Source organism: Heliconius melpomene, chromosome 7 (genome assembly GCF_056956725.1).
Source record: "Heliconius melpomene rosina isolate 202511_hmr_F chromosome 7, ASM5695672v1, whole genome shotgun sequence".
NCBI classification, from domain to species: Eukaryota; Metazoa; Arthropoda; class Insecta; order Lepidoptera; family Nymphalidae; genus Heliconius; species Heliconius melpomene.
The window spans coordinates 7,174,163-7,191,593 of NC_140395.1; the positions used below are offsets into that span (position 1 = coordinate 7,174,163).

Here is a 17,431-nt window from a genome sequence, read left to right on the forward strand (position 1 = left end):
ATATAATGAAATAGTTGTTAATTGAAATCGATTACTCAGCCTTGATAATGATTTACACCATACACCGCCTGGATAACGGATTCTCACAAGAAATACCGAACGGATTTTAATTAAAGTTTACAGTTACATAAGTTAGCAAAGCTATCTTTAGCAACAGTATATTTAAGATGGACGAAACTACAGGTATAAATAATATTTTATAAAAGGAGCAAATTTTAAATATCTATAGAAAGAAGAGGTATCATAAAATGTAAAGGCTCATTTAGTGCCATTCATAGGAAAATGTCGTGTATAAAAGTATGGTTGATGCTTACAGTCTGCGGCATTCATTTCGATGCTCACGTCACACTGACTTGCGGTTTCAGTAGGTATATCATAATTCATAACGGAGAATAAAAATGTTTATAGAGCCCTAAAGTCCTCGTCAATTCTGTCGACCTCGTTTTCGGGTGGTATTTTCGTAATTAAAATGGACATTTGGACAGGTGTCATTTGTCATTTCAGGTATTGAGGGTTCAAAGCTGTTTTGCGTTTGGATAACCACAAAAATTAATAAAGTAAATTGAGAAGGTTTCAGGTAGAAATTTCGATTAATATTTTCAATTACATAACTTCGTCATTCGAATGGTCTTATATATGTGTCCATACGCACATAATATATAATAGTACTTCAGCTATGTAAGAATTATAAAGAGAACTTAGGCAATTCAATTTCCACTTTTAGGTAAGTTAAGACTCTCAGTAGAGTGGCAAAACTTGCTTAGTTTATATATACACTAGCGGACCCGGACGCGGCTACGCCTGCTTGAAATATAAGAATATAATTTCTATAGAAATATAATTTCAATCTAGATGAAATGCTAAAAGTGACTATTATATTTATTTTCATAAGGATGAATATCAAAATGACGCGGTAACGAACGCGGTCGCGTAGCGACGACGGTTGTTATTAACATGGCAGAATAAATTGCATGTCAAATTCGAAAGTATTTTAATTTATTAGTATATATGTGTAATGTAATATTATATAGCCTATAGCACTTCTGAAGAATGCAGCTTTCATACAAAACAAAAACATAGTAAATCGGACCAGTAGATCCAGAGATCTTAGCGTTCAAACAAACAAACAAATAAACTCTTCCGCTTTATTATATTAGTATAGAAGTATAGATATCAAGATAATACTTTTAAATATAAACTTTCCTCAAATAAGAACCATCATATTCACTTTATAACTAAATCAAACATTTTAAATTCTCTACAAATTAAAAAAAAAAAAAATTTTACAATACAAGAGCACCATGTATAAACATTGGATCCTAAACCAACATTCCGAACACTAATAAACACATTTCTAGGCACCACATAATATAACAGAATAGATAGATAGATAGATAGAGTATATATATTTAATATTAGCATAACAAGATCGCAATTAGTATAAACAGCACACGGCTGTACATTTTGATATAGAACTGTTTCGTAATTCGATATCCCAGGTTTGCACTTTACGTAATATTATTAAGTGCCCAATTACTTTCGAGTGTAACTCAGTTGCTAGTGAGACTCACTTCGAAACTACTTGGGGGAGGTAAATTTGAGCAATGTATTATAAATTTCTTGATTAAAATTGGGTTATTTGTATTTAATAGTTAGCAATTTTTACTTAGAGCAGTTTTCTTATAAAACTATATTAAAATATTATACGAGTCATTTTAAGTAAATTCTAATGTACGATGATTTAATTTTGTATTTCTTTCCTTTTTCAAAACAAACATTGTTTGGAACGTAGACAAAAGATAAACTGAATTTGAAGCCAAGGGTAGACATGTAGAGTTCTGTCCGAAACATAAATACACTTCCATATTACTTATTTATTCATAGTACTTTTAGAGAGACCCTTCCTAAAGAATAATACGAATGTTATTTACTCGTTGAGCAGGCAGACGAAAGGGAAGCGAAAAAAGCTAATCTATTTAATGATAAACAAACAAAGAGTGTCCCAATTGGGACGGCCTGATTGATTGTTATTATCAATCAACATTTTTACCATATTAATATTCATAAAAAGTTACAATTACCATAACATTTACCATAATATTAAATAAAAAAAATATCTGTCACATTGTTAAGTCATTTTATTTAAATAACAGAAGACGACAACTTAACAACACAAAATATAACATTTTATAAAATCAAAAACATCTTTATATAAGTACAGATAGCTTCAAAGCTTCACTCTACTCCTTTGTTAACGAACAAAAAAGGAGTTCAGGAAAACTGAGAGCTGTTAGCGCCAACTGCTAAGAACCGACAATCCGATTAAAAACTGAAGTAGTTTTAAAATTCAACTCTCGCCACGCTCTACGATGTTGTATAAATATTTATATGGGCGGTATATTTACATGTGTCAAGCACATTGCCGGTGTACGCAGAGACGGCGTGCTTTACCTCATTGTTTGTGTACGTTTGCCGAAACAATAAATACATTAAGTAATCGTTATACCTAATTGTATCGGTTGTGGGTTCGATCCCCATTTGAGGAAGTGTAGTATTTATTTACGTTTATAATTCCATTTCTTTGCTTTGGTGTTGAGGCAAAGCGCAGCGTTCTGCCACTCAACACGCAATGCCTCCAGAATTCGGCAGAAAGTGGAGGAAAGGATTCGGATGAAACAAAGTGTATTAACACTAGGTTCCCTCTACGTACCCTGCTGTGTGATAATTACTTATTAGTTTTTTTTCTATTATTGAATTGATTGTTTTCATTTACTACAAGGTTAAACATTAAAACAACTAATTATACTTAGAAACATTTTTAAGGTAAATATAGCAGTTAATTAATAAACTTCAATTAGAAATTATGCATACACTTAGGTATCTCGTTACGTTATCGATATTGGATTCTCAGACATCTCCATACATAATTACACGTACACTATCATTTAACATGTAAATTGTAGTGCTATCGTATATTTGCTTACATTGGATAACAACTGAATTAATTACTAATTAATAAAATTATATCGGTTTCAAGTTTCTTAAGACACGAAATCTGTAGTTACAATAAACGATATTTTTAATAGCTTTAACATAAGACCCATCCAAAATTTGTATACATTTCAAGAAAAAACGCTTGCAAAAGTGAAGTCTAAAAATTCTATTTCGACTGAAATTGAAACGAGACGAAATTCTAAAAATGTTTTGCGAATGTCCGTGTCTATACTATACATCCAATTTAACTTGGATTTAAGTATATCACATATATATATCACTCATCCTTTCTTGTCTATTTAATAAATCGAACATGTAAATTAGACCTAGAGCTATTAACTGCACATTATTAATCATATTATTATAAACCGAAAATCTATTTTTGTATCAACTAGCAATTTTAATTTTTTCGAGATTTTCTTTGTGATGTAGACAGAGGGAACCTATTAATTATTCTGTCCGCTATGAACTTTCCGCCCATTTAAACTTTGCCAGAGTCAGAATATTTGACCAAGATCGCAATTGTGAAATTATGGGACAGTCAGATTAAACAAGATTAACCTTTAACTATGGACGTGATTTTTTTATAACACAAATATGGACGTCGGGTCTGTCAGACCAGTGTATTTATTGGTCATGTTCCGTCTGTTTTTTAAAGGAAGAAGACAATTTTATGTTTTAGTTTACATGAATAGCCTCAAATCAAGCAAAATCAATATAAATAAAATCGCTTTTTATTAAAGTTTACGCATCACAACGATTTAAGTAACTTAAAGTCACAATTTCAGTCTTTGGCCACATGGGATGACTCTTAAGAAAATAATACTATAAAAAAAGACAGATAATAAAATAAATATTTTTTTAACAAAATATAAAGTCTAACAAATAAAAAAATTACATCTTATGTTATAAAATAAAAATTTTGACAACACCTCAAGATAAGGTATTATTGAACATCGATACACAATGGCTTTCAACATTGTTGGCTAACAGGACGATTGCAGTCAACATAAGTATGTGTTGTCTTTTTATATATCTTATGGGGGCAAAGTATACATGTTTTTCAAGAACCCAAAACTATTTTTTTAGCTTCATGTTCAATAAATGATAGATCAGATCGCGAAACGCGAGTCAAAGTCATTCTCAATTTTTAGAGTAGTTTAGTATACGAAACGCGTCTTTTTATTTGATAAAGTGTTATTTTCTTTATAAAATGTCGTCGTCCAATTCTTTTGATTGATGTTGATTATAAAGAACCGATATATTTGTCCCTGACGTGCTTGGTCGATCATTTTTTTCCATTTTATCATAAAAACTAAAAAAATTGAATCTTTTTTTAGGTAAATAATATTTATATTACTAAAATATATGACAAACAATGCAAAATAATATATGATATATAACAATAAAAACATTTGAATACAAATAATACAATTAAAATATTAAAGTATATTTTGTAATATTATAAAAATATATGGTGTTTTCAAATCATTATGTATGGGAAACATGGACGTCGGGTCTGACAGACCCAGGCCCCGTTTAGAAAGTTAAATACTCACGTGTTTTGGACCCAGAGACACAACCACTGCTATCTACATTCATTTTGGCATTAATACGAAAGGTACTGAGCGACTCAGTGGCGGAGGTCACCGAGAAGTGGCCGATTTGTAGAATTCGTAGACCTAGATGGGTCTGTGAGACCCGACGTCCATACTTAAAGGTTAAGCACACCCTAAGTCCAGAAGATGAGTAAAAGAGGGATTACGCCATCATTGACAGACTTTACGTAATACGAACTTCACTAAAGACTTCTAATTAGTGAAGCTGGAGCTTACAGCGCTGCATCACGTTCCTGTAACAGGATAATCTACTATCGCTTGCTTCGTAAGACTACTTTTGCACTTTACTAAAAATCTTTTATCTTGTTTTAAATTTACTCATTAGACAAAACGAGGCTCTGGGTCCCATATCTGAGCAAGGGTTGTGGAAATGTCAAAAATGTGGCAAAGAAAAATATTTTAATATTTTCCGCGATACTTGGTTTTTACTAATAAACTAGTAATAACTAGTGATGATAATAATTTGGTATAAATTAAGATAATCTTAAATAGTTATTGATATTAAATAATGAAGCAAAGCAATTTATAGTATTAAATATAATCAAAATCTTCTAAGCTAAGTTTAAGTTATAGCAGGTAATAAATTACTAAGCCAATGAAAAGCATTCATCATTTTATCTAATAACGAGGTCTGCTAAAGCCATCAAATTGGAAAATTCATTCCCAAGTCCCGTTAACAAAATAGATTGAACATAAATACTTATTTCTTTACTCGTAATTAAATAATCACCAATTCACTTAAGAAAGCAGTGAGAAATATTTCATAGCTAAAAGATTATTATAATTGTAATAGTCAATCATAATCACAAAAAGAAAAAATAGGAAGTCTACTAATGAATACGAGGAAGTATATAAATAAGAAATATTTTCTGTATCTTTTCATAATTATATAAAATATGTGTACAATAACATTATATTAAATTTATATTTGCCGAGAGACACTTCCTAGAAATAATAATTGTAAATTCCCGGTAGAGCTCTCGGCGAGTCTAGCTTAATGACACTACCGTTTCGAATACCTGTGGGATTCTCTATTGCAATTTTACCGACTGTAGATTTAGATTGCACGTGAAGTTATAGGGTATACTTTATAAACATATAAGAGGAAGATGTTAATCTATTAATGTATACGCAAATCTGATTTACGAATTACTTTTTTTATATTAATAATTAATTTTGTTTCGTCTTCTTTTATGGTTATAATTTAAACAGAAGTTGTTAATATGAATATTAGGAACAAAAATTAAGTTTCTACCCTCATAATAATAATTTTGATATAATAAAGTATAAGGCAAAGATATTCAATGGGGGAGGTGTTACACTTTTAGTAGTAAACAGTAAAGGTACGACGTACAAATAAAAAAAATCGTAGTAAGACACAGATAAAATAAAATATGAAAAAGGCAAGGATTGATTTTTTTTAATTAGCTAAGTGCAAGCAAATACGTAGACAAAAGCTATACACGATGGGTATGTGACCAGCATCCAATCAATGTTTTGCGGTTTGTATGTTCTCCGTAACTAGGAAGGTCGGGGTGTTTAATATCACACGTGTTGCGGTGGATACATCGCTTGTTTGAGGTATGTGATATAAGTAGTTAAATATAGGATATCTATCTATACAATAACTAAGTTAAAGATAGAAAACCTTATTAGTAAACTTTAAATAATAGGTAATTCACGTGAATTTTCGCGAATCATGCGATCTCAAGATGATGACTTTGACAAAGAAAGTGATCATATAATGGTTACTTTTTTTCCTTTTTACGTCCGGAACCCTAAACATTGTAAATATACCTTTATATATAAGCACTTACACACACAGAATGCAATATCTTTAACCTCGAAGCAAAAATAAAAAGTTGGGCAGTTTATTTCTGATTGCAAACTTTTATTTCCACATCCCATAAGAAGTTCAGCAGTTATAAGTGCTCTTACCATAATGGGATTCCTTATCGTTAGGTATGTTGCCGTTGGGCTCCAGTCGGTCGAGGCACTCCTCCGAGTATCCGTTGTAGGGTAGTTTGCCGCGCGCGCCGCCGCCGCCGTTTTGCCGGCCTCGACACTCCCCTTCTACTTCTGAATCGTCTTTTGTGGCTGTAACAAACAAAAATATTTAGTTTTTATCCTTTAAACTGCTTACTTGTATTTATTTAAATTTGGATTTTTTTTAATTAATACGAACCGATTTATATTGACATATTTTTAAGTATCTATGCGTTTTTTTTGTTTTTATGAAATAAAGAAAGCTACTACAAAACATTTAAGAAACCATACACATATATTTTGTACATATATATATTATTCTATGAACCTATGTGAACATTGTTGTGGCTACAAAATCCAGACGTAACATCATCACCCACAATAGAGCCCGTAGACTTCCTATCTGGAAGTTAAATTATATTTGTATTGAACTAAACTGCTTTGAGCGAGCAGAGAATATGTCGATGTGCTTGTCAACTGCAAGTCAAATACAATTCAGGAAAATGAAACAAATGAAAGCCACAGTGTAAATTCAAGTGAATTCACGCTGTCTACGAAATTCAAAACACAATTCGGTACAAATTGCACAGCTTATCTTTTGTCCCATACAACGGCGGCTCGTCTGTCGCTGCGTAACTGATTCTCTGGAACACAGCGGACATTACGAGGACAACTTACGCTCACGACTGTAATTGAAACGCGGTACCAGAGATACCTTCGCTTTTCACGGAACACAGATTTCACTGAACAATGCGTTAATTAGGTACCGCGAGCACACGCCGAATAACTCCATTCCCCATGGACCAGTACCAATAAGCTTACTAAAATATCACAGTGTCAACACGAGCGATAATTTGAGCAAACACTTCTCGAGTAAATACGGTAGAAAAACAATAGCTCGTGGCTATTTTCCTGGTGGGATTATAGGATTAGAGGCGAATCGTGTCGGGGCACGTGCAGAGTGGGCGCGATAAGACCATCTTATACTATGGCAGAACAATGGGTGTGTGTATGTATACGTGCCAATAATACCAGTTCCGTTCTGTAGAGATGCAATTAGATAGATAGCATTGTTTCGTTATTCTTCAAGTCGCTCGATCCCGGAACAGATTTTATCGGTGGAACTGATATAATATATTGGCTTCCTATCATAATATTTAATAAATAAAACATACGAGAGGAAAGACTTAAGTATTTTCGAGAAGTATCCCTGTTGTATTATTAGTTATCCATCAAATAACATATATTTCAAGTACTGAGAAAACGTACAGAAATAGTTATTCTAGCTACAATTTTAGTTGAGTCAAGTTGTTCTTATCGTTACGTTACAATATCATTATTTTCGCTTACAATGCAATTAGATACAATTTCTTTGTTTGAACGACCTTCAACAAATAGAATCAACTAACAAGCGACTTTCACATTTATTGCATCTATTGACTGTACATTCTAAAGTTATATATGTATTGCAAAAATATTTCCAAAGAATTCAGTATTCTTCTATTTGGACTTATTGTATGGTGAGAGGCTTACTTCTAAAACGCTATTTCTCAACGAAAGATATTCCAATATTGACTTACAATGCCGTATTGTGGCTGTATGTGACTCACAAACTCGGAAACTATTTGATGTAAGGTCAAAATACATAACATTAATGTTTAACTACCGCCATTGAGTACTTTACTCATATTATAGCCATTTATAATTGTTAAGGGTTGCTTATACATTCAAATGTGAAATATAATTTTGTTTATACTTTTATAAAAAAAATCTCATGTTTTTCTTTAGGACATGTATGCCTCTATCATAATAAATATTTCCATCTAAGTAAGTTACTGATTGGTTTTGTGTAAATTCATTGATAAGCAGAACAACAATAAGTAAAAAGAATAATTATAGCCTTCATTGAATGAATTATAAATTCTACGCAGCAGTAAACTATAGGTAATATAAGCAACCGATCACATTTCCGATTTAGTAATTCAATATAGAAATGTATAGAAGTATATTAATACACTTGTACTGTAATGTACTAGTGGACCCGGACGCGGCTACGCCTGCTTGAACTATAAGAATATTTATTAAATATTATATAATATATTTATTTTTATAAGGATGAATATCAAAATATAATTTCATTTTGGGTGACGTTTTCTTAAAACAACAAAGAAACTTTGCAAACCGTTCCTTAGCAACGACGGTTGTTATTAACATGGCAGAATAAATTACATGTCAAATTAGAAAGTATTTTAGTTTATTAGTATATATGTGTAATGTAATGTTATATAGCCTATAGCACTTCTGAAGAATGCAGCTTTCATACAAAACAAAAACATAGTAAATCAGACCAGTAGATCCAGAGATCTTAGCGTTCAAACAAACAAACAAACAAACAAACTCTTCCGCTTTATTATATTAGTATATTATATATGAATATATTAATATATAAAATATAAAATGTGTAACAAACAGCGTTGTGCATAAGGTGTCGGGTTGCGGAAATGAATCGCTTGACCAACGACCTTGCTACGACGATGGTTTCGCTCGTAAATATCAAAATACATCCACTTTATAGTTAACTTTAACGTAACACTGCCTGCCAGGCGTTTTTAATTAACACAAATAATCGAAGTTAACTTCTGAGTCATATCTTATCTGAATGTTAATTTTATGTTGCATTCTTTTGAAATTAGTAAAAAAAAGGAATACTTTACCAAAATGTTTATTGTTAAAATAACGCAAATATTTTTATTTGTACGGGTATTTCTATTTAAAAGGTTAAATACACACATCCAGTTTACATAGCTAAAGTGCAAATATACACTACATTCGTACATTCATTGAAGTTATTCGGCGTAACAATGAGATTTAACGCGGCCATAAAAACCGTGATTCATCAAACGCCGTATATGACGTACACTCGAGAAGAATTTAATATTACATATAGCATTTTATCAATGGAACAGTCATTGTGTGGACTCGCACTACGAGCCAGGCTGTCGGTCACCATTACACTTCAATACATTTCTTTTTACTACGGGCTTTGTATGGCGTAGAAAATGTCATTTTTTTTTACAAGACTGGGGTTAATAGCCTTTTTTTAATTATAAGTGGGTATTATAGCGTACGGATCCTAAATATTTAACTAAAGCTTTTTCATCTACTTTTATTGGTTTGTTTTAATACATCTAGATAATATATAATTCATAACAATCATAACGGAATAATTTACTTTTCTATTCATAAAAAGTTCTATAGAACAATAGAAAAATGCAGAAGCCTTTCCAACTGCATCCTACAATAAGCATCGAAAAGCCTATACTTCGAAATCTTAAGGAGCAATCCACCTTGCTTTTGACCTCTTTCAGACATTTGTACTTTCTCAAAAAGAATGCATAAAGAAAAAAAAATAAAAACGTTTACAGTTCTATAGAATATTTTTTTTATAACATTCAATTGTAAAACTAAGTTATAGAATATAAATAATGGCAACGCAAAGGAATTTTAAAATACGTATAATTATAGTATTAGCTATATATAACATTTAATTTAGAATTTCTTTCATATTTTTAAGCCAGGAATTACCATTTACTTCAGCAAATTATACCTAATAGCATAACTAAAATTATTTAAAGTATAGTATTTAAAGTTTCATGCAAACGATTCGTATTGAAGTAACAATTTTAACTAAATAATAATTTAAAATAATTATTATGTCTCCAAAATTGACATCACAAATATTATTACCAAACCATAACATTAAAACGTTTAGAGGACAATACGATACCTACTATAAGTAGCGCTTTCTACGGAGCTCTACTACGTAGTCAGTTAATTAAGCTCGCTGTAACGGACGTTTACATTAAATCTGCGGTTAACCCCGCCGGGATCGTACATACTTGGTAATCACGCCCTATTTGAGGAAACAAAGTGAAGTGGGATTATCTTCTAAGCTAATTTTTATCCAGGGACACCTGGAGTTGAGTTAGGTTTTTACCATATTCACTATGGTTAAAAAAAATAGCAAAAATCAAACATTAATATTTGCACCTCTACAATAATAAACTATTGAACAATATTTACTACATTTAAGCAATTATATATACATATAAATGAATGACTCGTAGTAAGTAACTAGTTTAAAAAAGTTCAGCAGTAAAAGTATACATATAAACGTAGAACTGTTCCGCAACTCATTAACGTCGAGTTAAAGAAAAAGTGCAAAGCACGGAAACATAAATGAATGAATGATGAAGGTATAAAAGGGGGTGGAAAATTCTCTGCGGTGTATTTTACTTACATAGCTATCTAACTTTTCCTCTTGCGAGGTTACAAAAGCAAGAGCAATTGCGTTTCATAAGACCACTTACAACTTTTTAAACAGTTATCCTGCGTATATGTTGTGTTTAAGTTAAAAAAATATGCTAGCGCAGTTTGATATTAATATTATAAAATAAATACATTTTAAAGTAAAAAAATGTAGTAAATCTTATAAGATGATAACAAGGTTTATGTAACTACTTAAAATCAAGGTTGATTTAAAATTAAGTGATTTTTTATTTTAACTAAAACGCAAAACAAATTAATAATTATTCACAGTATTAAAATACTGTGAATAATAAAAAAAATAGTTCCTTAGAAGGAACTATTATATACAAAGACTATTAAATGAAGTAATAGTCAAAGTTACAAATTGATACCAAGTTCAAAGGTAATGAAGCAAGAAGGGGGGAAATGGAGAAGTTACGTCGAAAAGTTAGGAGAGTTGTAGCTTGTGGTCAGCCTTTAACGATACTTATTTAGAGACAATGATTTAAACAATGTTATATACACCAACTACGTATGTAATAATAATTATAAATAATAACATAATTGATTAAAAATAAAATTCATTTGTATTGTATAAACACATGGTTAGCAAAATAAATGATATTAGCGACATATACATATTTTCTATTTTTATCAAGACGACTGCTACATTTTCGCTCAAAAAATGATCTTAGCAATGTGACAGACATTACAAAAATTATATAACGCGAGACTCGCTTGTACCATACATGTATGCATACGAGTACATATAAGAGATACAAAATTAAATTATAACAACAAGGTTAGAACACGAAAGGAGGTAACAATATTAAACTTAATTTCTTTAATTTTTCACATTATAAGTTAGGAAAGGGGATTCTCTGTAGCTTCACATAATCTATATATATAAAATCGAAAGGTCACTCACTCATCACGAAATCTCAGAAACTACAAGTGCTAGGAATCTCAAATTTTGCATAAGTTACTTATAGGACGTAGGTACTCGCTAAGACGGGAATTTGCAATATTCGATTTCTAAGGGGTTGTTTTTGGGGTCGAAAGTTTGTATGAAACTTCGTTACTACAAATGCTAGAAGTCTCAAATTTTGTATAGACGTCACTAGGACGTAGTCATGGAGACAGAAATTAATAATAACATAGTTCACGCGGGTGAAACCGCGAGCGGGCCGCTAGTAAACTTATAAATCCACAGTAGTTATAAAGATTTACTTTCGAACGACTTATAAATAAGTCGTTCTATTTCATTATATGAAAGCCAAGTTAAATTTTAAGTATTGTGTCGTTCTCGATAATGTAAAAGGGAGATGTAATATATCAGTATCGAATTCTATGTTCACTCAGGATAAAATTCAAACTCTAAATTTCATTCGAGATTTTTTTAGTTCTAGGCGTTATTATATTTGCATGTTAGTACTTCCAGCTTGCACTAGACTATTAGGTTGATATTTGATTTGATGACTGGTGGTAAAAAATTATCAAATCAAATTAAGAATTGAAAAAACAACTCAGACATCCATATCGTTAAAATCATTAACAAACACCCATAAATTAATAACTTAAATACCATAAACAATGGAAAAAAAAATGAGGAACAAACATTATTATTAATACAAACGTTCTAAATATACTTTGCTATTTCTAAGAAACTCGTGTTCCCAACATATGTCTTTCCTCGAAGCTATAAATACATCATATGTAAAACTGTCTCTCGCAATAGACGCAACGTATATAATAAAAACGTCGTTTCCACAATTATTTTCAGGCAGCGAGTCGTATTGCATAATGTATAACCTTTACACCGTGACTTTATGCTGTAGTCTGTCCTTGCCGAACTAGGTCGGCCATATCCCGTTATAAACGTACACTGAAAACTGAAATTTAGGTATGATTTTGACTTTTTCGAATCAGAACTATTTTAGCAATCCCTGATAAGTTAAATAGATGATAGTTGTTGTGGAAATTGCACATGGTGTAGCGCTATTCTAATACTTCCATTGTCTACAATCTACCGAAAAAAAATAAGAATGCATAAAGATAAAAAAATTACGATAAAAAAAATGATCGATTAACACTTAATTATTATCAAACAAACATGAAAATATATTTATCAGTTTACCCGAGATTAAAATAATAAATAAGCCTACTTAAGTAACTAGACCTAACATTTGCAGTACATTGACATACTTAAAAAATAAAAACCTTGTTTAAAATTTAGTTTAACCCTACCTAAATTACTAATTATATACAGGTTATAAGCAGTCAAAGGCGGTTAGTATCGATTATCACAAAGGTCAAGTTAGGTTGCCGGCAGGTAGAATACTACTTGAAATTAACCTTTATATCATTCAGTAAATAATGTGCCGCTGTAATGACTCGAGTGTGATATTTTAATTCCAACGTATATATATTTCCAAAGTACTTATATAAATAAAGCTCGCGTATATACAATTCTAAACAAACACAATTGCTATTAGAATAAAGCTAATAAAACACGCGAAACGATATATCTATTTGTTAAATATAAACAAATACAAATTATTATACATATCTAACGTACCTAATGATTTTAAAACAAAAAATACTAACATATAAACAATATGTGTAAAACGAGCAAAGCCGCGTTTGAATCGCTAGTGTTACATATTTTACTTAATAAGTACACAACTCTCGTTCTGTATTAAAGTTTGTTTCTCGGTCTGTTCTCGGCACGATCGCTGCAAGCTGTTCCGATTATTATCAACCGCTTATTGGCGTCATAGCTCGCACTTCGCACTTGAATTATATGGCATCGAATTATTTATTGGCAGTTTGTGATGAATTATTTATCCTATTCTATTAATACTAGTTCTCTGTTCGCGAGTAGCTGATAAAAGTGGTGGTTCAACGAACTCGTGTAACGATTTAATCGCGACATGCGTTTGGCAAATCTACAAGAACAATTAATTTCAAATTTAATTTGCGAGGTTAATGCTTTTTTTACGTAGTTATTAGTTTATCTTTCACAGAATATATTAATATATTTAATAAAAAACTACTTCATATAAATTTGTGCCAAAGTAATTTTGTAACATTTTTTTTTTTTCAGCTTCACGCTATGGAAGCGATATTGCTTGTTGAGTGACGAGACTCAACGCCAGAGCGAAGAAATGAAAATATTAAATTAATAACATATTTCAAGATATTTTTTCGGACATGAAGTTTAATGTTGTTAGCTCTATTGGCTTTTTCAGTGACACCTGGTAGGTTGTGAAGATGGTATTCTGTCCCTGAAAAATTTGCAAGCACAACTTGGCTCCTCGAGAAGACGTCAAAGGCGTCCCATGTAGGACGCTGGCTTCGTCGAATCCCGGCTTGAGAGTTAAAGTTTAAGTTTAAAGCTTTCGTTCACAATCAATGTATCATATACAAATACAAAACACCAAATAATCACTCACGATTACGAGTGTTGTCAACAGTTACACAATAAGGGCAAAGTTCTTTAAACCACTTAAAGTTCAGTTAAACATGGTGATGACGTGTGCCTCAACAGTCAACACTGTATAATGAGTCACGCGTCTGCCTCTGACGTATCGTCAGCTCGTTTGTTTAAGCGAGTGTGACCTGGATTGTTAGCGGGTTAACGACTGGCCCTGACTCCCCCAGTCTCCTGGGAAAGGCTGTGAGCTCGATTCCCCAAGTTGTTGTACCACAAGCGGACCGAAACCTGAACTACATTATATTAGGTTATATAATTATTGAGTTTGCGTTAGGCCTGTAATATACATACATATTGAACAATTAGTTCAATGTACACATGTCTAGAAGTAGTTTATTTAATATTTAGAAATAAAATTAGGCAAAATGTAATATTGAATTTAGATTTTCAGCAAGCAATGTCTCTAGACACGAAGGAACCGTAAATATGGTTTTTTATGACTGACCCCTCCAAATGCAGACATTTCAATTACATACTAACAATGAATACTAAGTAAAAAAAATATCAAATATATTCACAAAAATTATAAATACAGAATGTTCGTATTTTTGTGTGGTTTTTACAATAAGGAACCTTTGATACATACAACTTCCTTGAATATTTTTGATTACGCATACAAATTTATATGTAGAGCACGCACGGCTTCTTAATGTACCTACCGACGACAGCCGTAGTAAACAAATTAGGGAGGAAACAACAAGAGGCCACGGCGTACGATGTCACATGAGTACGACGAGACCATTCGATAAACAAACCAACACAAGTGCACCGAACTCTGAACGTCACTGGACTTGCGCAACGACCGGTGGGTAACAAATTATAATTGAAGCTACGGAGGCAAAACATGAGAATCTATTATAACGACATTAGGGGCATCGCTTGTACGGCGTGTAAGGTCGCGTGCACACTTGTACAACAAAATCAACGAGAGTTAAATCGTCAGGAATTTGTTTAATGGTAAAAAAAAGCTTGTGTTTTGTTTGTGTTGGTTAAACAATGGGGAGTCGACAAAAGGCCGTCCAAGTTTCACGGCTTCGACGGAGGGAAAACAATGGGGCATTTCTGTGCGGCCGAGTGACTCAACCTACCCGCTAGGGCTTGCGTTTGTTAAATAGAAATTCAATACAGCTTCGAATAATTCGATGTATCGAATGACGTTAGAAGAATATTAGAAATTTGATACATCCAGTGTGAATGGCATTTAAGCAAAAGTAGCGGCGGTTTCTTGGAAGTCACGCTGGCGGGGCGAGCGGGACGCACGCCCAATAACACGCGGAAGTCTGTCATCAATCAGCGACTAGATAATGGTGATGTCGAACCCCCCGTGACGCGTGCCGGAAGCCGCCGATTCTGGTAACGTGTCAAGGATTTTATGTTACAACATGTCCATTGTAAAAGTTTCAACGTAAGCATGGTATAAAGTTACCTACTACTCATGTTAAAATGATTGAGAGAAAGTTCTTTGATCTGATCGCTGAACAGTACTTAATATGTATTAATTACTATTTCACGCTTGAATACCGGGACTATTTGTATGTGCATTTATTACTTAATTTATTAGACAAGCACACATTAGGTTGAGTAGTGCTGTAACGATCGACTTGCCTAGCGTCTGAACATAACGCACGTTGTTTCGAACCCTATTTGCAGTAATGTTTATATTTCATAAAAAAAATTATAATTAGAAAGACCTTTGCCCACCACACAAAAGATATCTCGTAAACATATGACAATAAAAAAATATATACATATAAACATTGAACAAGTCAAATAAATAGTATGTAATTGATTCAATAATTAGCATTGAGCAATACTGTTGATAGTATTGAGAACAGAAACCTCCGTATAAGGACCAGTCGGTTAGTCATTATTAATTAGCTGATTCATACATCGAAGGCTACACCTACGTCCGTCCAGACGTGTCCATCAATTAAAACTGAGAGCTTCCGTAGAATAACAAACGATATTGCACTGTTTTAACTCGTAATTAAAGGTCGACATGTTACAGTATATCTTCTCTATCGTTATTTATGTAGTGACGGAGTATAAATCGCTATAGTGACAAATCACTCAGTTCTATTTCAGCATATTTTGAGACACTGGATATCGCTTGTCAGAGTAACAGTTGTGCTAAAAACCTATCATAAATATTAATCAACGTATGTCCCACTTCGAAAGAAGGCAAGATAGTTTTAGGTAGCGCGTATATGTTTAGAAAATATTGTTACTTATAGGCACAGGAGATATGGAGATATGAATCCATACCTATATTATAAATTCGAAAGTAATTCTATCTGTCTGTCTGTCTGTATTTTACGCAATCAGGGCCAAACCGCTAATTTAATTGTGATAAAATACTCATATAGAGATACTTGAAGGTCTCGGGATGAACATAGGATACTTTTTTTTCTCATATTTGTAATATTTTCGATATATACCAATATATTAAAATACTTTCTAATTTGACATGCAATTTATTCCGCCATGTTAATAACAACCGTCGCTATGCGACCGTTGCTAAGCAACGATTTGCAAAGTTTGTTGTTAGAAAACGTCACCCAAAATGAGCTTGCTGAACGCATCTCTCTATTGAAAACTGAAAATAATTTCATAAATATATTTAATAAATATTCGTATAGTTCAAGCGGGCGTAGCCCCGTTCAGGTCCACTAGTATATTATATATTGTTATATTATTCTAACATGACCGTGATGCGAATACTCGTACATTGTTATTATTTCAATGAGTATTGTAATTCAGTGTTATGAACACAATATCTCACGACAAAAAATTTAAAACGAGTGAACTGATAAGATATATAAACAACTAAAATAATAATATTGTTTATCTATATTACACTGAAAAGATAAACAACAACTTTACTGCTGGCCTATTATTCTATAAACATCAATTTGATAAATGCTTGTGAACCGACCTAAGACTTTCAATTCTCATGTTAACGTCATATTTTGGGTGAGATTCTCATACTCATGTTATAAATATAAAGTGCTTTACATAAATTTCTTTG

The 17,431-nt window shown here is 32.1% G+C and overlaps 1 protein-coding gene across 5 annotated transcripts in view; it reads right to left on the bottom strand.

Annotated features, from left to right (window-relative positions):
* Eip63E (cyclin dependent kinase Eip63E) overlaps positions 1-17,431 on the bottom strand; it is a 68,255-nt gene that overhangs the window by 20,746 nt on the left and 30,078 nt on the right. For all 5 annotated transcript variants that reach the window (XM_085187691.1, XM_085187686.1, XM_085187690.1 and 2 more), the window contains one exon: positions 6,552-6,710. In XM_085187691.1, the coding sequence (XP_085043817.1) occupies positions 6,552-6,710 (159 nt within the window). The remainder of the gene's footprint in view (positions 1-6,551; positions 6,711-17,431) is intronic.